The sequence below is a fragment of the Coregonus clupeaformis genome, chromosome 29 (assembly GCF_020615455.1).
Source record: "Coregonus clupeaformis isolate EN_2021a chromosome 29, ASM2061545v1, whole genome shotgun sequence".
Classification (NCBI taxonomy): domain Eukaryota; kingdom Metazoa; phylum Chordata; class Actinopteri; order Salmoniformes; family Salmonidae; genus Coregonus; species Coregonus clupeaformis.
The window spans coordinates 24,944,906-24,967,590 of record NC_059220.1 but is presented as its reverse complement, the minus strand read 5'-3'; the positions used below and the strand labels follow the sequence as shown (position 1 = coordinate 24,967,590).

At 46.2% G+C, this 22,685-nt stretch overlaps 1 protein-coding gene across 1 annotated transcript in view; it reads right to left on the bottom strand.

The window, feature by feature from the left end:
* Window positions 1-22,685, bottom strand: part of LOC121544919 (latent-transforming growth factor beta-binding protein 2-like) — a 180,786-nt gene that overhangs the window by 89,168 nt on the left and 68,933 nt on the right. The window contains 5 exon segments of the mRNA XM_041855169.2: window positions 6,903-7,005; window positions 8,585-8,808; window positions 9,843-10,046; window positions 17,227-17,403; window positions 18,379-18,593. Coding sequence (XP_041711103.2) covers window positions 6,903-7,005; window positions 8,585-8,808; window positions 9,843-10,046; window positions 17,227-17,403; window positions 18,379-18,593 — 923 coding nt within the window.

The window sequence follows — 22,685 nt, the reverse complement described above, 5'->3', positions numbered from 1 at the left end:
CTATAGGATTGAGGTCAGGGCTTTGTGATGGCCACTCCAATACCTTGACTTTGTTGTCCTTAAGCCATTTTGCCACAACTTTGGAAGTATGATTGGGGTCATTGTCCATTTGGAAGACCATTTGCGACCAAGCTTTAACTTCCTGACTGATGTCTTGAGATGTAGCTTCAATAAATCCACATAATTTTCCTTCCTCATGATGCCATCTATTTTGTGAAGTGCACCAGTCCCTCCTGCAGCAAAGCACTCCCACAGCATGATGCTGCCACCCCCATGCTTCACGGTTTGGATGGTTTTCTTTGGCTTGCAAGAAAACCCCTTTTTCCTCCAAACATAACGATGGTCATTATGGCCAAACAGTTATATTTTTGTTTCATCAGACCAGAGGACATTTCTCCAAAAAGTACGATCTTTGTCCCCATGTGCAGTTGCAAACTGTAGTCTCGCTTTTTTATTGAGGTTTTGGAGCAGTGGCTTCTTCCTTGCTGAGCGGCCTTTCAGGTTATGTCGATATAGGACTCATTTTACTGTGGATATAGATATATTTTTACCTGTTTCCTCCAGCATCTTCACAAGGTCCTTTGCTGTTGTTCTGGGATTGATTTGCACTTTTCGCACCAAAGTACGTTCATCTCTAGGAGACAGAACGCGTATCCTTCCTGAGCGGTATGACGGCTGCGTGGTCCCATGGTGTTTATACTTGCGTACTATTGTTTGTACAGATGAACGTGGTACCTTCAGGCGTTTGGAAATTGCTCCCAAGGATGAACCAGACTTGTGGAGGTCTACAATTGTTTTTCTGAGGTCTTGGCTGATTTCTTTTGATTTTCCCATGATGTCAAGCAAAGAGGCACTGAGTTTGAATGTAGGCCTTGTAATAAATCCACAGGTACACCTCCAATTGACTCAAATGATGTAAATTAGCCTATCAGAAACTTGTAAAGCCATGACATCATTTTCTGGAATTTTCCAAGCTGTTTAAAGGCACAGTCAACTTAGTGTATGTAAACTTCTGACCCACTGGAATTGTGATACAGTGAATTATAAGTGAAATAATCTGTCTGTAAACAATTGTTGGAAAAATTACTTGTGTCCGCACAAAGTAGATGTCCTAACCGACTTGCCAAAACTATAGTTTGCTAACAAGAAATTTGTGGAGTGGTTGAAAAACGAGTTTTAATGACTCCAACCTAAGTGTATGTAAACTTCCGACTTCAACTGTATGTATCTAGCATATATGCTAGTTCAGGATGTTTTGTAACCTACTGTGGGTAGAATGCAACTGTGGAATGGATTTGACATGCTGTCATGCTGACCCAGACAATGTTAATTGTCACAGATCCCAATGCAGTGGAACGCAAGAGTGACCTCGCTGCATCATTAGTGTTCCCCTTGGTTACATGGATGCTGGGACAGAAAGACCAGACTGGCCCATATTCATTGTGCTTTACAAAGAGGAAGCACATGGACACAGACTGTTGGCCTCACTTGTTCCCCCTCCATTCATTCATTGCACTTTACCAAAAGACTTTGTCACCCTTGACTGATTTGTTGTACTTCATCTCTAAATTGCGTCAGGCATTTTATTTGCAACCATCCAGCAATATTTCCTTGTAAACAGTTAAAGCCTCATATACAATTTCTTAGTAGGTAGCATCTCTTACTTTTGAGAGCCTAAACTCTAAAACAGGAGTCAAAGCTAGCTTAGGACGGTCTTCAAAATAGGCCTTTTGAGATGTGGGTGTTTACTGAGGGAATTGAGGGAGGAGGATAAGCAAAAGGGGAGTGATGGTAAGAAAATAGTGAGAGGGAGGGAGTTTGAAGGGAGAGGAGCGAGTCTAGTCAAATGGGTTCTGCTTGACAGAAATCTTTAATTGGTCATTTAGCACAATCATTACGTGGACCACATGGCCTGAGGGAGCCTTCTATTCGCCTACTTAGAGGTACAAGTGGCAGGCAAATCCATCACAGGCAGAGAGCACGGTACTGAACCCACAATGTACTGTACTGCCTCAACCCCAAAATACTGCTCCCCATGTGGCCTGCCCTGAGTCACCCCCTACCCCCAGGCTTATCCAGGAGCCTAGCTGGAGAGCCTGAGAAGAAGTAGTAGACCAGAGAGGGGAAATGGATGCGAGCCACAGGAGAAGGGGAGACAGTCTTCTCTATCCATTCCAAAGTTAGCTATTCTGTAGGAAAACAACAGACATGAGTGCCAAGACCCTTTAAAACCCTTTAAGTGACTTGCTTTCTGAGAACAGACGGCCATGGGACAAACTGGTGCCATGGAGGGGCAAACCAAACACAACTCTTTAATCACAAGGAGTTGTTTTATTCCCTTTGAGATGAAGATGACAAAGAAGCCATATCCCTCTGGCCTCCAGGCCAACGGCTGATTAGAGAAAGCAGCTAAGGGGAAGTCATTTGCTTTCAAAGCAGAACGTCTCATTGGCACAAGCCAAGTTTGCCATTCTGGCACGGCCCATATCACGAGCCCTGTAAATAAGCCCCAGCTGCCAGCCAGTCAAGCGCTGGGGCATCAGACGAGACGAGACAGCCACATGGGCCTAACATCAACATCCCCATGATGAGATCAGCCTCAGACACCACACACTCATGCAAAGGTAACATTTGCTTTCTTTAAAAAAACTCCAGTATACCAGCTTAAAGTTTGATATTGAGTAAATGACATTCCCAGCTGTGTGTTCATAGGCACAGAAAATTACCATGTTGTGGCAGACATTGTATAAAGACAATGCAGCTTGTCCGATCAAGTCATTTATCTCATCAAATAAAATAAAATGTTTTTATAAAGCCCTTTTTACATCATATGTCACTAAGTGCTTCTCATTCATGTTTGACTTGATTTAATCCTTATTCAAAAACATCCTATTCATTGTCTCAGTGTTTAACATAATTTAATGATTTTTGCATCTGTTTGTAGTTTGACAGCTTCTAATTTAGTTCTGTCCTCCCTTCTTTACGACGCCCATGGCGATGTGGCTGTGACCTCCCATTTAAAGAGACACACATTCTCCCATAATCTCCCACTGCCGCCACTCGACATGAAATATTTACCACTGGGGGCGAGGCCAAGAGATGACATGGTATGGTCCATACCCCATGATGAACAGGCTAAACATGTATCTTATTAAGCCATGCAACAGATTTAATTTCCATGTGCCTCCAACTCACTGGCACGGTGCCTTGGACAAGCAGTGCTCTCTGGGCCAGATAGATAGATACTGTATGTCTGCATTGGGATTTATTCCTGCTAGCAGTCAGGCCCAGTCAGCCCTCATTAGCCACACTGCTGTCTAGCTAATAGATTCCATCACACTGTTTGTACCCGGCGTTAAGCTAAATCAACAAAGAAAGAATCAGAACCTGTCAAAGGATGGCAACGTCTCTATCTAATCACCATGAGAGAGAGGCTGCAGCAGCAAAGAGAGAGAGCAGCCTGGAACCTTGACACGGACTACAGCAGATGTTCAGCTCAGTCTGTGTTGTTCTGAACAAGTCGCTTGGTTTTGATGTTGGTCATTAACAAGTGTTCAATGTTTGATCACTGCTATTAAATAGTAATAGGCACATGCTTTGGTCCTAAATGAAGGGCAGATTCAATATTTCTCCATGGGACTGGAAGGGATGATCTCATGTGGGGATATTTGGAACAGGGCCTTCTCCTCCTCCTTCTTCTCATCTTATTTTATTAATCTGATGCTCAGGAATAACATTCCTATGAGAGAGCTAGTAGAGTCAGATAGAGGTTGCTCCCTCAGTATGGGGCGGGCCTGCTGGTGCGGTCGGGGTTGAGGAAGGAGGGGCAGAGGGCCAGAAGGCTGACATCATCACGCTGTGACATCACGTTGTGACCTCAGTGGCCTGGGGAGGTAGTGGCTCCAGAGCTAGAGGCCAGGGCTCCTGTGGGTGGGACTGTGATTTATGTTGGCCCCAGGGACCTCTGTTCCTGCTCCCTGGGAAGCATCCCGGAGTGGGAGAGTCACTGGGAAGGAAGGCTACTTCCTGTAATGACAGATAGGGAGATGACCAGAGCCATGCTTTATGGAATTGCATAAGCCATGGAACACACTAGGCCATGGTGGCCACTTACAAATAGAATTACTATGGGTGGCCAGCTACTCCATATAAAGTCATAGAAACAGCCATGCCACTCTCGCACCAGGTCAAAGGGTCAAAGGGTCACTCTCAGGGCAGAGTTTGTGGCCTCTTCCAAAGTACCTCAGATCAATTTTCACATGAATCACTTAAAGTGATCCTCAATGTAGAAAACCCTAACAAAGTCTGAATGACACCGATCTATCTACAGTGAGGGAAAAAAGTATTTGATCCCCTGCTGATCCCCTGCTGATTTTGTACGTTTGCCCACTGACAAAGAAATGATCAGTCTATAATTTTAATGGTAGGTTTATTTTGAACAGTGAGAGACAGAATAACAACAAAAAAATCCAGAAAAATGCATGTCAAATTTTTTTTTGACCCCCTCTCAATCAGAAAGATTTCTGGCTCCCAGGTGTCTTTTATACAGGTAACGAGCTGAGATTAGGAGCACTCTCTCTCTCTCTCTCTCTCTCTCTCTCTCTCTCTCTCTCTCTCTCTCTCTCTCTCTCTCTCTCTCTCTCTCTCTCTCTCTCTCTCTCTCTCTCTCTCTCTCTCTCTCTCTCTCTCTCTCTCTCTCTCTCTCTCTCTCTCTCTCTCTCTCTCTCTCTCTCTCTCTCTCTCTCTCTCTCTCTCTCTCTCTCTCTCTCTCTCTCTCTCTCTCTCTCTCTCTCTCTCATACGAACCAGAGAGAGGAAAGATGGACCAGGGTCTTATTTTATCTGGAGTTCATTATGCACTGAAATTTGCGGCATGTAGGTTTACAGTGCATTTCATCCTACAGGGTTGAACAGGGCTGGTACTGGGGCTTCCACAGTGTCACTGTCATTACCTCCATTACGTCAACTTCCCTCCCTCCCAAAAACACACACCCGTTCGTTTCCCCACCGCACTGTGGCTTCCTCCACTCAATATAACAATAATAATACTTTATCTGCCTAAAACAACAGAGTACTCTGGCGGTGTCTAAAATGGATGTCTTTTATCGAATCAGTCAGAGAGTTCAGTGATTCCCTCCCATTGGATAGAGGTAGAACTATAGGGGAATAACGACAAAGATAGGCAGCAGAGAAACAATAGGTCTGGATGGAGCATTCCTGAATGAAACCACATTCGACACTAGCCCTTAAACAGCTAAGCGACATAGTTCTCAGTGTCTATAAAATATGTTGTTAAGAGGCCCCTGTTGCTGTGACACTTGTTTCAATGGCCTGTATGTTTTGCAAACAGTAATAAACTAACGGGGTGTTGCATGAGTCACACCCAAAAACAAGCTGGGCATTATGACATCAGCATCACATGCTCGGAGAGGAGAGACACAAGCCTCTCTCATTGAGGTAAATTAAAATTTTCCAGATACTTGTCATCAAGCCCTCAACTGACCTGGCTGGGAGCAGTCCCAGAGAGATGTATGGGATGACAAACTGATTACTCTTCATTAGTGCGTATCCACTTGTTTTAGTTACTACCTACACAAAGTATAATCAACCCAGTTAAAGCGGGTTTCTGGCCATATTTGTATACAGGGAACCATAAGACTGGAAAGGAATGCCAAGTATTCCCTATAAAGTCCTTCAAAGTATGCACCAATCAGCATGGGACATACAGTATGTGGCTTCATCTTTCCCTCTTTTGTCTTTCATTCTCTTATCTTCAGCGACTCTGCATGTGACCCGGGACTGAGGCCCAAGCTGCCCCTAAACAACTACAAAATGAGAGAATGGAGGGATAGTTCTGTTTCTCCGCACTTCAAAGGACGGAGAAGAGGAAAACATCTGTGAGCCAAAAGAGATGCTGGTGTGGGGACTTGAGACAGAGAGAAAGAAAGAGAGAGAGCGAGAGAGAGAGAGAAAGAGAGATATAGAGAGAGCGAGAGAGAGAGAGGAATTCTGGCACAGAGAGAAGAGAAGAATAGATGTGCGTCCGTGATGAATGGACCTGAGATGAGATGATGTCTGCTTGTGATTAGAGCTCCGGCAGACAGACACTTAACAGGGAATGGGCTATGACAGCACCCTGTGACAGGCTATTGACATCTACCGCAGCCAGGCCTCTTCCTGATAGGATTAACAGGGAAGGGCGGGGACCATCCTTCCCAACCACCAAACACACCTCGTGGGGGGCTTCAGTAGGGCCTGGGGGGGTCATCAGGGGCCCAGAGCGCTCCTCTATTTAAAACACAATGAGGAAATGCTGCCAACAACTTTACTGAGAGTCTGCTGCCTCCACACACAGACACACACACACACACACACACAGAGAGAGAGATGAAGAACCACCCAACGGGAACACGGCTGCTTTTCAAAACCACCGCAGCAACAGCACAGGCAGCTCTGGTCAGGAACCACGGCTGCTAATTTCTCTTCTGTTAGCTATAGTAGGAGAGGCCGAGCTAGCCTCTCTCTCTGCCCGACAGCAGGCTGGGTGGCACTCCTGCCAGTCTCTGTTAGTCATGCTAAATGTGTTTTCATTTGGTGCCTTGTTTTGTTTTTAGAAGCGAAAACAACTTAATTTTACAATGAGACGACAAGTGATCCCAATAGTCGAGGCACGATCCTTCTAATCTAGGATACAAAAGTCAGTAATCATTCTGCATTATCACCCCCTGTTAAAGGGATTGACTGTTAATATCAGAGATAAATTGTGTTCATAATTGACGTAAAATACATTGTTTAGCCAAATTAACACATCATAACATAACAGATATAACACAAGGAAAAGCACTGGAGGATCTGGGTTCACTGGTTCAGTGTGTTCAGTATGTGAGGGTAAAGGGGACTCACCTGGTTTGGTTGGACACTCTGTGCACTTGTTCAGGCCCCATGAGGCTCCCACACTTCCACAGCAGTCATCCTGTTTGGTCAGGCCAGGAAGAGGCTTCCCACACTACAATGACAACACCCACACATCTCAACACACTCACACAACACAGGACAGATCACCGACACCTTCCCTTTTCCACTCTGACAGCATGTTGTTTAACCTGACTTTATAAACTGTATGTGTGTGTGTGTGTGTACACCTCTGTGTGTGTGTGTGTGTGTGTGTGTGTATGTTTGTGTTTGTGTGTGTGTGTGTGTATGTTTGTGTGTGTGTACACCTGTGTGTGTGTGTGTGTGTGTGTGGGTGTGTGTGTGTCTGTATTTGTGTGTGTGTGTGTGTGTGTGTGTGCGTTTAATCAGACTGTATGTGTGTGTGTGTGTGTGTGTGTGTTTAATTGGACTATGTGTGAGTGTGTGTGTGTTTATGTGTGGGTGTGTAGAAGTTTGTGAGTCTTCTCATCTGAATGAGGACAGTGTGAGCTGAACAGAACACATCTGAGACTGGTTAGGCCGCAGCAGTGGACATAAACAGGCTGTACCAGGAATAGCTCTGCTGCTGCTGCTCTTGGCTCGTTAAGGAACTTGGCTAATTGTGGAGAGATTATTATCAAACATCACTGAATTCTGCCTAGCAAATGGTACCTCATGGACCAAACAGAGATTTTTTGATTTTTTTTTTAACCAATGAGAGACATGAATCTGACTGCAGGTTCTTTTCAACCGCAGCATGAAGAAATGGCATGAGAGATCCCCTCCAGCACAAACATACTCTTCCTCTGCTCTGCGTGTCAAGCAGCCGATAACACATAGCCTAACACTGGGCTGGCAGCAGCTCTACAGAGGACACTCTACTGTTAGGGTTGGACACACAAGGCAGGGGGAATAACAGCATCTCTCACAGCCAAACAGATGCTGCCTGTACAGAACCTCCGATAAGGAGCTCTCGTTACCAGTGGAGGTAGAAATCTGAGGAACGGCTCATTGGAATGGCTGGAATGGAACGGTATCGCAAACACATGGTTTCCATGTGTTTGATCCCTTTCCATACATTGCATTCCAGCCATTCCAATGAGCCTGTCTTCAGATTTCTACCTCCACTGGTTCCTCCAACCACCACCACTGCTCTTTGCTCTCTGTGTGTGAGAGATGAGATAGAGAGTGTGTGTGAGAGAGAGATGAGATAGAGAGCGTGTGTGAGAGAGAGATGAGATAGAGAGCGTGGTGTGTGTGCGTGCGTGTGTGAAGGAGATACACTGTGGGTGTAGCAGTTCGCCCTGTGTTTGAGACGTGGGGTGGATTTCAGCCTCTCACCTCAGGCCTAACTCATAACACGTCTGTGTGTGTTGGGAGGGGAACACGAGATGATCAATGTGTTGATAGCTTATAAATCCTGGCTGCAGTATAATTCAGAGCCACAGACAGACTTCCTGTCCCAGACACCTACTATCAGACAGACAGAGGAGGGAAGGTATGAATGCTGCCCTGCCGGACGGACGGTAAGACACACGGAAGCCAAACCTGGTCTCCACCCCAAAAGACTAGGCAAACATCCTGCAGTAGTCTGCTAGGATCATCATCTACTATAATGTACTGTGTTCAGTGTATGCCACTCAAAGCATCATACTCAGAGCACCGTACCGTACCTGTCCATCAACGGTCTCTTGGAAGCACCTCCCCACGTATCCGTTCTGCCGGTTGTGTGGTCTGGTGTGCCCGTTGCCAGGTTGGGAGCGCTGCTGTACAGAATGAGCCCCCTCAGCCACGGGGGGTCTCTGGCCAGGCTTGACCCGGGCTACCTGGTGGATCTGCACCTCAGCCTCGTGGGGGTGCTGGATGTGGACATTCACCAGGGACGGGTGTAGAGAGGCTGGACAGGACACAGAGCGCACAGCACAGTCAGTCAGGCAACACTCTACTACCACATTCAGCAGAAACACCTTGAGCCCAATCTGGCTGGACATGGTAAAGAACATGATGAATAGTCCTGGACCTGACATTGCAGTGAAACCTGAAATGTAATGCTTCTCAAAGGGTGTTCCGAGAAGGCTGTAAGGCCCAAGTCAGGTCTTAACATATGGAGATACAGTACAAACGAAAGGGTCCTTAAAACACACTAAATTTGAATTCAATTATTACATGTTTATGACCCAAGACAGGTTGGAGGAGTTGCAGAACTGTTGCAATATTGAGAATATTCTCTTTTGTATAGAGAGAGAGAGAGCACATGACTTTACCATGGCCTTGTAGTGACTCTCTCAACACAGACAGACAGACAGACAGACAGGCGGATGCTTGCCCTGTGATGTAACAATACACATGTGGTCTGTCATTAGATTAGCGTTATAAAGTCAGTGAGGGCTGGAAAAAATGTTGAATGGAATTCAAAGGATCTAAGTGAGACTCTGAAGAGAGATCTTCTGCTTCTAATTACAGCAGGCCAAAGAGAAGCCAGGAAAGAGGGGAATGTTGCTTTAATGCTGCTTATTTTAGCTGCTCTTCATGGAACTGGTTAGGTCATGCTCTGTTTCTAATGCACTATAGGGTCTTCTGTTGATAAGACGGAGCACTGTGTGAACAATATGGGGAACTCCAAAAAAACACCCCATTACATATTATACTGAGAACCCATTCTGACTTTCACTGCTGGTTCACGAAGGTAGAGTTCAGCAGAGTTACTAACTTGGCCGTTGCACGTCAACAAATAAACCTGAGTTAGTTCAAACAAAACCAGAACAGTTGAGAGGGCATGATGAATCAGATGGATAAAAGACTGCAGTAAAATCAGCAGAACTGGAGGAAACAGTATGTCTACAGGAGGCCTGGCTGGGGAAGGCCCTGGGGACCTGGCCAGAGACTGTGTCCCTGTGTCCCATCGAGCTAGACAGACGGCTAGGGGATCACCTTGTTGATTGGACAGCGGCAGGGTGTACATGGAGTGGGAGGAGGAGTTGCGTCCGGCCAGGCTGCCGTCCTTCCGGCTGGGGGTGGGTCTGGCAGGAGGGGGGGCCGGGAGGTGGCAGAACTTCCCCGTGGAGTTTGTTGGGCACCAGCACTGGTCCCTGCCAATGCAGCGCCCGCCATTCAGACAGGGGATCTGACAGAAGACTGCAGGGGAGAGAGAGGGGGGAGGGAGGAAGGAAAAGAGACCAAGGTCATTACCAGAGAGGGAGGTTTGTTAGTGTAAGGAACCGCCAGATTGAATTAAGTTGATTTATGTGTCCTCATATGCTGGGGTCCATACACATAATGAGAAGCAGGAGGGATAGTTCTAATAGGTAGTGTGGACTGAGACTTCATGTGGACAACTACTTTTCTATAATGTAATGTTCACATAACCATCACCACATTCACTAGCAGAAACCTCATTTGACATGGGTTTATGAAGTTCCAACTTCACCCTGAGGTAAAACACACTTCTAATATAACCCCTCCCTATTAAAGGGAAGATTCACCCATTTTGAATGTTATATCGTCTTTGAGCGATGTTCTATCGATTCCCGGGGTCATTTAATGTTTTAATGTGTATCTGAGCTATTTGCTGTTCAAGCAGGCAGAAATAAAGCTGGTATGAATTTAGCATGATGACATATCACTAATAAGGGGGGTTGGGGTGTCACAAATTTAAATTGATTCATACATGATATCAAATAGATTCAGATATGATATTTAAGACACTATTCGCATGGACGATCAAGCTATTTCATTCTCTACTGTAGGACACTTGGGGATATCACAGAAACGAATGTGTAAAAAGTATTTATTTAATCTTTTGAATCTGGCCTTATTGCCATTATCTCAATAAAAGTTATAGCACAAAGATATGTCAAATCAGGTAATGTCAAATTTCAGTCTGAAGGAAGTATATGCTTTTTGAAGGAAGTATGCTTTAATCAATTAATTTCCCCCAGTCATTCAGATTCATCACCCTCCATTCTAACGAGTCCTGCACAGTTTGTGTGCGCCGTAGATGGACGTGATCCTGAAAGTATTGGCATTCAGGAATGTAGTTATATTCACTAATAGCTTCAATTGTTCAAAAGCTATAGCCAAATTCTTATTAATATTACCACTCCATTTGTCCCAGCAGCTAATAGTGGATATCGAAGGTTACTTACGTAACCACAGTTCTATTAACTAATTAAGTGGCGCATTCAGCTGACTGAGAAAATCAACTTGCACAACACATTTATTCAGATTATTGCAGCGAGCTGCCAATTAAGTTGCCGAGAGGTACATGCGTCTTGCGAGACGTGCAATGACTATGGCTGACAAATTATTTAAATAATACCCCATAATGACAACATGTTTTTAGAAATGTTTGCAAATTTATTGAAAATGAAATACAGAAATATCTAATTTACATAAGTATTCACACCCCTGAGTCAATACTTTGAAGAAGCACCTTTGGCAGCGATTACAGCTGTGAGTCTTTCTGTGTAAGTCTCTAAGAGCTTTCCACACCTGGATTGTGCAACATTTGCCCATTATTATTTTCTAAATTCTTTAAGCTCTGTCAAATTGCTTGTTGATCATTGCTAGACAACCATTTTCAGGTCTTGCCATAGATTTTCAAGTAGATTTCAGTCAAAACTGTAACTCGGCTACTCAGGAACATTCACTGTCTTCTTGGTAAGCAACTCCAGTGTAGATTTGGCCTTGTGTTTTAGGTTATTGTCCTGCTTGTCACGACCGTCGGGAACAGAGGAGGACCAAGGCGCAGCGTTGAAGACGAACATACTCTTTATTTAGTGATTACACGACCAAAACAACAAAACGATAACGTGACAGTCCACGGTCTAACACAAACCAACTAGAACAAGATCCCACAACCACTGTGGGAAAACAGCTTGTCTAAATATGGTTCCCAATCAGAGACAACCAGCAACAGCTGACACTCGTTGCCTCTGATTGGGAACCACTCTGGCCAACCTAGAAATACAACTACTAGAAACAAATGAAACTCACACCCTGGCTCAACATACAAGTGTCCCCAGAGCCAGGGCGTGACAGTACCCCCCCCTAAAGGCGCGGACTCCGACCGCGCCAACTAAATACCACAGGGGAGGGACCGGGTGGGCACTCCGCCTTGGCGGCGGATCCGGCTCCGGACCTGATCCCCACTCCCTCTCCAACCCCCCAAAGTACCCCTGGTCCGGTCTGGCCCCGCTGGCCGGAGCTGGACTGCACACTGGTGGAGCGGATTGCTCTAGCTCCGGCGTGAAGCAGCTGACCGGTGCCGGACCAGGCACCGGTGGAACAGGCACGGGCCGTGCCGGACTGACGACGCACACCACTGGCTTGGTGTGGGGAGCAGGAGCGGACCGGACCGGGCTGGCGACGCGCACCATTGGCTTGGTGCGGGGAGCAGGAACAGGATGGGCCGGGCTGGCGACGCGCACCATAGGCTTGGTGCGGGGAGCAGGAACAGGCCGGGCCGAGCTGGCGACGCGCACCATTGGCTTGGTGCGGGGAGCAGGAACAGGACGGGCCAGGCTGGCGACGCGCACCATTGGCTTGCTGCGGGGAGCAGGAACAGACCGGACCGTACTGGGGACACACACCACTGGCCCTACGCAGGGATCTGGAACGGGCCGGACCGGACTGGTAACACACCCCAGTACCTCTCGCCGTGCCTCTACACCTTCCTTCCCCTCTTTGACCAGTGGCCCCCGTAACCTGGCGGCCTCCTCTGCCAACCCGCTGGGCCGCTCTATCGCGGTCTCCTGCTGCCCCGTCATCCACAGCGTTAGCCCCCCCCTAAAAAATTTCTGGGCTTCTCTCCTACCCGTGGACCAGGTCTCCATACTTTTCGCCAGCCTTTCGCCCTTCTGCTTCCACGTCAAGCCCCTCTCTTGCTCACCCGGCTTGACCCAGTCGAGGAGGCGCTGGATATCCGCCAGAGATTTCCCTGGCGATGGCTCCTGGACCCGCTGCTTGGTCCAGTTCTGGTGGGATCTTCTGTCACGATCGTCGGGAACAGAGGACCAAGGCGCAGCGTGGAATGCGAACATATTTATTAAATAATGATTACACGACCAAAACAACAAAACGATAACGTGACAGTCCACGGTCTAACACAAACCAACTAGAACAAGATCCCACAACACAACAAAATGTGGAAAAAATCAAGGCATGTGAATACTTTCTGAAGGCACCGTATGTATGTTATTAATTTTTAATTGCAGTGGCAGCCACGATTTAGCAGCGGCGGTGCGCCACTGCTAAATTCATATAGGGGAAACACTAGAATGCAAGAGAAAAGACAACTCACATACCAAAATAACAGCTTGGATATAATTTTAAAGGAGCAAGGCAATTGGTTCTTGAGGATATAAGACTATTGAATCCTACCTGACACTGTCTTTGCATATAGTTTGATTTACGCCCTGCAATCTTCCAGCAGTGATGACGGGTTCCTCTAGAAGGAGAAGCAGCTGGTGTTTGACAGGTTGCTTTCACAGCCTTTTCATTCTGCTTATCTCTTGGCAGAGGTGCCAGTGTCCTACATACCTGCTCCATACCAGGATCTACAGAGAAGCTCAAACCTTAACCTCAACTCACTCAAACTTCAAAGCCTGGAAAATGGAAAATGGATAACAGCCTGGCACAATAAAAGGGAATCTTCTAAGGGCAAAAAAGATAAAATATCGATGCCTTTTTTTATTCTGCATATTTGGACGCCGCTGTCCTGACCCCTGTGATGAGGCAGGTCTCTAAAACAGCAGATGAAAGAGAGTTGTAGCTGTGGCAACATGCAGTTAAAGGCTTTGGACCCAATCATGTTGTGGCGCTATAACCCCTGTCACACACAGACAGACACAGACACAAACAGACAGAGACAAACACACAGACAGACAGAGACAGACAGACAGACAGACAGACTCAGGATGTGAGCAAGGCAGGGAGGGCTAAGGCACAACAGTCTGGCTAGAAAGAAAGTGGTGGAGAGAGAGAAAGAGAGCGAGAGAGAGTGAGAGAGAGAGCGAGAGAGAGAGCGAGAGCGAGAGCGAGAGAGAGAGAGAGAGAGAGAGAGAGAGAGAGAGAGAGAGAGAGAGAGAGAGAGAGAGAGAGAGAGAGAGAGAGAGAAATATAGAGAAAAAGAGAGAGAAGGAAAGAGAGTGGTGGAGAAAGAGGGGGACATGGAGCCAGTGTTCAGGCCCACAGGAAGCCCCCCTGTGATTACACATGCTGGCTAAATGATCAGCTACAAAGGGCCATTAACTCCTCCCAATCTGGGGAACAGCCCTGCACAGCACTGGACGGCCTCAGCCTCAGCCTCAGTCTCAGCCTCGCCTCAGACTGTTGTCTCAGCCTTGGCCTCAGTCTCAGCCTCGCCTCAGCTTCGCCCTAACCCACCTCAGCATGGGGCAGGAATTATTCCTAGACAACAACCTGAACTTCTCTCTCATCCACCCTCTACCTACCTTTACACACATCTATTCAGACACCAGACATACAGGAAAATACAATTCATGCCCGTGACACACACTCACACATCCCCAGCACCACCCCAATCTGTCTTTAACATGCATTGTTAAAGGGCTTCTCTAAGTGTCTTGTCTCAGTAATGTCAGGGTTTAGAATAACTGTTCAATGTTGTGAATCCAGGTAGCCCAACAGTGGAACGATGTTATCCACCCAGTTTTACTGCCCCACATTGGGAACATAACAACAACATGACATAGCTGTTTGCTGTCTACTTGACATTCCTTGAGGAGGAACACGCACTTCAGCAACAACAAAATTGACTATAGCTCAGCATTCAACACCATAGTACCCTCCAAGCTCATCATTAAGCTTAATGTCCTGGGTCTCGACCCCACCCTGTGCAATTGGGTGCTGCACTTCCTGCCCCCAGGTGGTGAAGGTAGGAAACAACATCTCCACTTCACTGATCCTCAACACTGGGGCCCCACAAGGGTGTGTGCTCAGCCCCCTCCTGTACTCCCTGTTCACCCATGACTGCGTAGCCATGCATGCCTCCAACTCAATCATCAAGTTTGCAGACGACACAACAGTAGTAGGCTTGATTACCAACAACGATGAGACAGCATACAGGGAGGAGGTGAGGGCTCTCGGAGTGTGGTGTCAGGAAAATAACCTCTCACTCAACGTCAACAAAACAAAGGAGATGATCGTGGACTTCAGGAAATAGCAGAGGGAGTACCCCCTATCCACATCGACGGGACAGCAGTGGAGAAGGTGGAAAGGTTTAAGTTCCTCGGCGTACATATCACTGACAAACTGAAATGGTCCACCCACACAGACAGTGTGGTGAAGAACGCGCAACAGCGTCTCTTCAACCTCAGGAGGCTGAAGAAATTTGGCCTGTCACCTAAAACCCTCACAAACTTTTACAGATGCACAATTGAGAGCATCCTGTTGGGCTGTATCACCGCCTGGTACGGCAACTGCACCGCCCACAACCGCAGGGCTCTCCAGAGGGTGGTGCGGTCTGCACAACGCATCACCGGGGGCAAACTACCTGCCCTCCAGGACACCTACAGCACCCGATGTCACAGGAAGGCCAAAAAGATAATCAAGGACAACTACCACCCGAGCCACTGCCTGTTCAACCCGCTATCATCCAGAAGGCGAGGTCAGTAGAGGTGCATCAAAGCTGGGACTGAGAGACTGAAAAACAGCTTCTATCTCAAGGCCATCAGACTGTTAAACAGCCATCACTAGCACAGAGGAGCTGCTGCTTACATACAGACTTGAAAATCACTGGCCACTAATAATGTTTACATATCTTGCATTACTCGTCTCATATGTATATACTGTATTCTATACTATCTATTGCATCTTAGCCTATGCCGCTCTAACAATGACATTGCTCATCCATATATTTATATATTCTTATTCCATTCCTTTACTTAGATTTGTGTGTATTAGATATTTGTTGCGGAACTGTTAGATATTACTTGATAGATATTACTGCACTGTCGGAACTAGAAGCACAAGGACTTCGCTACACTCGCAATAACATCTGCTAACCATGTGTATGTGACCAATACATTTGATTTGATTTGAAAATGCCAGCTTGAATGTCGAGCAATTTCCTTTAACGGAGTCTTTTTACAGATGTTTTAATGATCCGAGATTTCTTTAAAATAAAATCGAGCATAAAAACAAACTACTTCTCAGGATCACCCAGAAGTGCCAGGAATGCATTGTTGTGCAACGACTCTGCCAAGCCATTGCGTTTGGAGTAGCTTTACATTTTCCAAAAACCTATTAATGGGAGCATAAATCTGCAAAACAACCTGTTTATCTATTCATAACTCAGCCAGTTCCTCCCATGAGGAGCTTAGTGTGTTAAGTGTGGGGCGGCTGCAGTGTGTGTTCGTGTGTGTGTGTGTGTGGTATGGGCGCCCTTCACTTATAATCAATTTGAGTGATTACTGTGAGCCTTAGCTGTGTGGTAGGGGCTGAGGGGAACATTAGGGAAAAAGGGCCAGGCCCCCAGTATTGGTTATTGTTCTCCCCCCACATGGAGAGGCAGGGAGGGAGACTACTTTCCTGTGTGAGTTTGTAGCAAAGCCCACGGATAAATAGCAGCTTTAATGTAATCCCTATAAATTCCTATTCACGCTGCTACTCCCTCTCTTTCTCTCTCCCTTTCTCTTTCTCTGTCTTTCTTTCTCTCCCCCTCTCCCAGTGAGCACGTTAAATGGTTAACCGTGGAGCTGAGAGCAAGATGTAAACCACAAAGAGACCGGGCTAACTGTTGGGAGCGTGAGAGCGGCGCTTCCACGTGTGTGGTTAGCCTCCACTAAGCCCTGCAACACGAAGGGAGGCCTGCTCTTAATCTGCTCTCCTCTCTCTCTCTCTCTCTCTCTCTCTGTCTCTCTCTCTCTCTCTCTCTCTCTCTCTCTCTCTGTCTCTCTCTCTCTCTCTCTCTCTCTCTCTCTCTCTCTCTCTCTCTCTCTCTCTCTCTCTCTCTCTCTCTCTCTCTCTCTCTCTCTCTCTCTCTCTCTCTCTCTCTCTCTCTCTCTCTCTCTCCCTCCCTCCCTCCCTCCCTCCCTCCCTCCCTCCCTCCACCCTGTCTCTCTCTTTCACACTGCTCCCAGGTATATAATCTCTCCCACTCTGTCACCTCTCTCTCCCCGCCTGCCTGGTATTCAGTGTTGACAGCTCCACAGTGGGAATGGGTTTATCTATCAGGAGCCCCTCTTTCCCCCTCGTTCCCCCTCTCACCCCTGGACTACATTCAGACAGCATAGGAAGAGAGAGGAGTGGAGCGAGAGAAGGAGAAGGAGATTTGAAAAGGGGAAACACTCACAGAGTCTGAAGCCCTGGGTCTTGGGCGGCTGGTGCTGCTGCTGGTTCTCACTGTAGACGGTGGTGGTGTCACCCTTCTTACAGCTGTTGTAGCAGCGGCCGCCGCTGCACACCCTCCGACACACCATGGGGGTGAAGACGATCTTGATGCGGTCCAGGTTGGAGGTGAGGTTGGCCCCTGGAGCACAAAGACACACAGAGACCTGGGTGAACAGGAGCAGCGCTGCACTGGAGAAGAGCTGCATCCTTAACGGGCCACAGACAGACACAATCCCTGGACCTGCTGCCTAGCCAGCCCAGCAGAAGGGGAGGTTTATATGAGTGTGAGTTTGTTTGGACGTGTGTGTGTGTGCCAGCGCCTGGGCTATGGCACGGTGCAGCTGAAAGGAGGATGTGTCACTAGGCAGGCCTGTGGAGGGGGGGAGAATCCAGTTAAGCATGGGGGCTGGCCTCCAAGACTTTATCTTTGGGATAAGGTGTTCTAGATGTGTGAGTAAACCTTGTGTTATGGTGGGAAGCTGTTCAACACCCGTTGCCCTGGTAGGATGGAAAAACAAGAGAAACATGGACAGCAGACAGCTTTACAGAGGGCACTGTTCTGTTCTGTTCTGAGAGGGTTGTAGGGGAGAGGAGTAGGTCATTAAAAGGTTTTGTTTCTGGAGGTTTCTCGTGGTGGGGGGGAGGTTTCTGTCGGGTGTGGGCTGTCATGGAGCCAAGGTGACAGTGAGGACCATGGTGCCTTCCCCCTCCTCCCTACTCCCTCTCTGGGTCTTCAGGGAGGGAGCAGGGCTGTCCTGTGTCTGCACATTGCAGACGCTCCAGAGCAGAGAGTGGAGACGGCTAACCCCCAAGGCACACGGCTGGGATATCAAACGTCTGTCGGTCGTGTGATGAAAACCACAGGGAGGGAGGGGAGGGAGGGGAGGGAGGGAGGGAGGGAGGGAGGGCGGAGGGAGAAAGGGAGAAGAGAGGAGCCTGGGACAGAGCCAACAACACTTTGTTCCCCAAATCTAATGTTATGTTCAGTGAAGACAGAAACTCATTGTGTGTGTCATAAATGTATTTTTTTTGTTTGTTTTTTTATAAAGCAGGGTAATAAAGAAATAAAGAACAGTTGTATCATCCCGGGTGAAACTTTTCTTCTGGTCATTACCTGCTGGCGCCACTGCATTGTTGGTGTGGCCATTGGAGGTGGGTCTGTGGCCGTTACTTGAGTGTCCATTGCCATTCCCAATGTCATGTCCGTTCCCATTGGGCAGGGCGTTGGAGGTGATGGGGCCAGTGGACGATGGGTATCGCTTGACGGTGCGAGACGTCCCAGTCTGCTGGGGAGACGATGAATTGGCTGGTCCTCGCCTCACTTGGGTCCTGGTAACGAGACAGACGACACCAGATCCTATAAACCTCTCCTTCAACACCAGTCACTAAACATACACCAACAACATACAGAAAATCAGCGTATAATCCACTTACACATGGTCAACATATTAAACATAACACCACATGTCTGAGAGAGTGTGAAAGACAAACATAGCATTATGTCTGTCTTAGGTCATAGCATTACTTAGTTTATTTTATAGATGAGATTCCATATGTTTTTTTAATATAATTGAATCAAGAATATCATATCGTACTTAGGCCCTATAGTGATCCACTTACTCACATCTGTTGTAAGTCAGGGCAGCATGTGTGTAACAGGGTTGGTTATGTTTCATCTTGCCACTGCAGAAATATGTATTTAATGTTTATGTATTTCTATTGGTTTGTGTTATGTCATTGGCTACACTTGCAGATAGGGGAAGATCGCGAACGTCAATTCTTCCCAGTCTGATATTGACATGCAAGCAGTAGGTCACGTTCTGAAATAGTGCATTTTATTTAAGTATTTACAATGTGTACGAGTTCACTATGTACATTTCCTGACAAATACAGTGCCTTCAGAAAGTATTCACACCCCGTGACTTTTTCCAAATGTTGTTGTCTCACTAGCCTACACACAATACCCCGTAATGTCAAAGTGGATTTTTTTCTGTTGCTGAAATGTTTATAAATTAATAAAAAATGAAAAGCTGAAATGGCTTAAGACAATAAGTATTCAACCCCTTTGTTATGGCAAGCCTAAATAAGTTCAGGAGTAAAAATGTGCTTAACAAGTCACATAATAAGTTGCATGGACTCACTCGGTGTGCAATAATAGTGTTTAACATGATTTTTTAATGACTACCTCATCTCTGTACCCACACATTCAATTATCTGTAAGGTCCCTCAGTCGAGCAGTGACTTTCAAACACAGATTCAACCACAAAGACCAGGGAGGTTTTCCAATGCCTCGCAAAAAGGGCACCTATTGGATGGTGTACAGTGAGGGAAAAAAGTATTTGATCCCCTGCTGATTTTGTACGTTTGCCCACTGACAAAGAAATTATCAGTCTATAATTTTAATGGTATGTTTATTTGAACAGTGAGGGACAGAATAACAACAAAAAAAATCCAGAAAGACGCATGTCAAAAATGTTAGAAATTGATTTGCATTTTAATGAGGGAAATAAGTATTTGACACCTCTGCAAAACATGACTTAGTCCTTGGTGGCAAAACCCTTGTTGGCAATCACAGAGGTCAGATGTTTCTTGTAGTTGGCCACCAGGTTTGCACACATCTCAGGAGGGATTTTGTCCCACTCCTCTTTGCAGATCTTCTCCAAGTCATTAAGGTTTCGAGGCTGATGTTTGGCAACTCGAACCTTCAGCTCCCTCCACAGATTTTCTATGGGATTAAGGTCTGGAGACTGGCTAGGTGTCACGCCATGACATAGAGTTGGCTAGTTGGTTTAGTCAGGGTGTGGATATCTATGTGTGGGAATTTCTATGTGGACATTCTATGTCATGGTATTTCTATGTTGGCAGGGTGTGGTTCCCAATCAGAGGCAGCTGTCGATCGTTGTCTCTGATTGGTGATCATACTTAGGCAGCCATGTTGCCTACCTTAGTTGTGGGATCTTGTTTGTGTTCCTGTTAGGCTTGTTGTGTGTATAGCCCATAGGACTTGTTATTTTGTCAAGTGTTTATTCATCTTAATAAACATGTACGCATACCACGCTGCACCTTGGTCTGACCCGTCTCTCAACGATCGTGACACTAGGCCACTCCAGGACCTTAATGTGCTTCTTCTTGAGCCACTCCTTTGTTGCCTTGGCCGTGTGTTTTGGGTCATTGTCATGCTGGAATACCCATCCACGACCCATTTTCAATGCCCTGGCTGAGAGAAGGAGGTTCTCACCCAAGATTTGACGGTACATGGCCCCGTCCATCGTCCCTTTGATGTGGTGAAGTTGTCCTGTCCCCTTAGCAGAAAAACACCCCCAAAGCATAATGTTTCCACCTCCATGTTTGACGGTGGGGATGGTGTTCTTGGGGTCATAGGCAGCATTCCTCCTCCTCCAAACGAGATGAGTTGATGCCAAAGAGCTCCATTTTGGTCTCATCTGACCACAACACTTTCATCCAGTTCTCCTCTGAATCATTCAGATGTTCATTGGCAAACTTCAGACGGACATATATATGTGCTTTCTTGAGCAGGGGGACCTTGCGGGTGCTGTAGGATTTCAGTCCTTCACGGCGTAGTGTGTTACCAATTGTTTTCTTGGTGACTATGGTCCCAGCTGCCTTGAGATCATTGACAAGATCCTCCCGTGTAGTTCTGGGCTGATTCTTCACCGTTCTCATGATCATTGCAACTCCACAAGGTGAGATCTTGCATGGAGCCCCAGGCTGAGGGAGATTGATAGTTCTTTTGTGAAAATGCAAATCAATTTATAACATTTTTGACATGCGTTTTTCTGGATTTTTTTGTTGTTATTCTGTCTCTCATTGTTCAAACAAAACTACCATTACAATTATAGACTGATCATTTCTTTGTCAGTGGGCAAACATACAAAATCAGCAGGGGATCAAATACTTTTTTCCCTCACTGTATAAATACACCCAGTCACTACAAAGATACATCCATCCTTCCTAACTTAGTTGCCGGAGAGGAAGGAAACCGCTCAAGAATTTCACTATGAGGCTAAAGGTGACTTTAAAACAGTTACAGTTCAATTGCTGTGTTAGGAGGATGGATCAACAACATTTTAGTTACTCCACAATACTAAACTAAATGACAGAAGGCTGTACCGAATCTCACCATCGCTGTTTTTATAATGAGAAAGTGACCAAAAACCAGGTTCCCTTCTTAATGGAAGGCTTTGTACGGAAAGCCAAGTTGAAGCCAACATTAGATGTTGTCGTCCTCATAATAACTGCACGTGGTTTTACCGCAACAGAGTAGCGCAACACCCTTCAGTTGAAGCGGCGGGAAACAAACAAAAGGGGTCACATCTCTCACAAAAACTGATCAGAAATGAAATCACGGATAATTACAAGGGAGCAGGAGAACTTATAAATTGGCTATAACAATTACAAGGACTTTTCAAGGACCAAATTTAGGAAATGTCTGATTTTCAAGGTAGGCCTATTCCAGGACTTTCTGAGCGCCAAATTTAAGTTCAAGTAGGCTACATCAAGCCCCTTGTATTGTTTTAAAATTGCAGGTCTAACATGTAAACATAATGTATTTGTCATGTTATTTTATTACCAGATCATATTGTGAATAGCCACACTAGGCTATGTAATTTGTTCTCATTATATCCAGAATAATTCATAGGAATAGCATTGGGTGTTGCACAATAGTCTATCCTACACAACTGCGCACAGTAGACTCGATGTCCAACCCCAGGCACAATAACAAATGAAAACACAATACCTTGATGCTTTGCTCTGTTAAATCTAACGAGACCCGGCTGTAAATCAAGCAGACAAGAAGAAATTAACAGCATCAACTCGCTAGGGATATTAGATCCAACATGGATCCAGGCACAACTGTCTTCGCCGGCGAAACGAATGAGACACCAAAATATTCTGGACATTCCTCGCGAACACCTTCTTTCCAGCACTTGGGCTGTTGTTGCATCGCATGCACTATCACTATCATAGTCGCGGGAAGTAGGGATGCTGAGGGTGCTGCAGCGCCCCTTGAAAAATCTATAATAAATAAAATAAAATACATATATATACAGTACCAGTCAAACGTTTGGACACACCTACTCATTCAAGGGTTTTTCTTTATTTTTACTATTTTCTACAATGTAGAATAATAGTGAAGACATCAAAACTATGAAATAACACATATGGAATCATGTATTAACCAAAAAAGTGGTAAACAAATCAAAATATATTTGAGATTTGAGATTCTTTAAAGTAGCCACCCTTTCCCTTGATGCCAGCTTTGCACACTCTTGGCATTCTCTCAACCAGCTTCACCTGGAATGGTTTTCCAACAGTCTTGAAGGAGTTCCCACATATGCTGAGCACTTGTTGGCTGCTTTTCCTTCACTCTGCAGTCCAACTCATCCCAAACCATCTCAA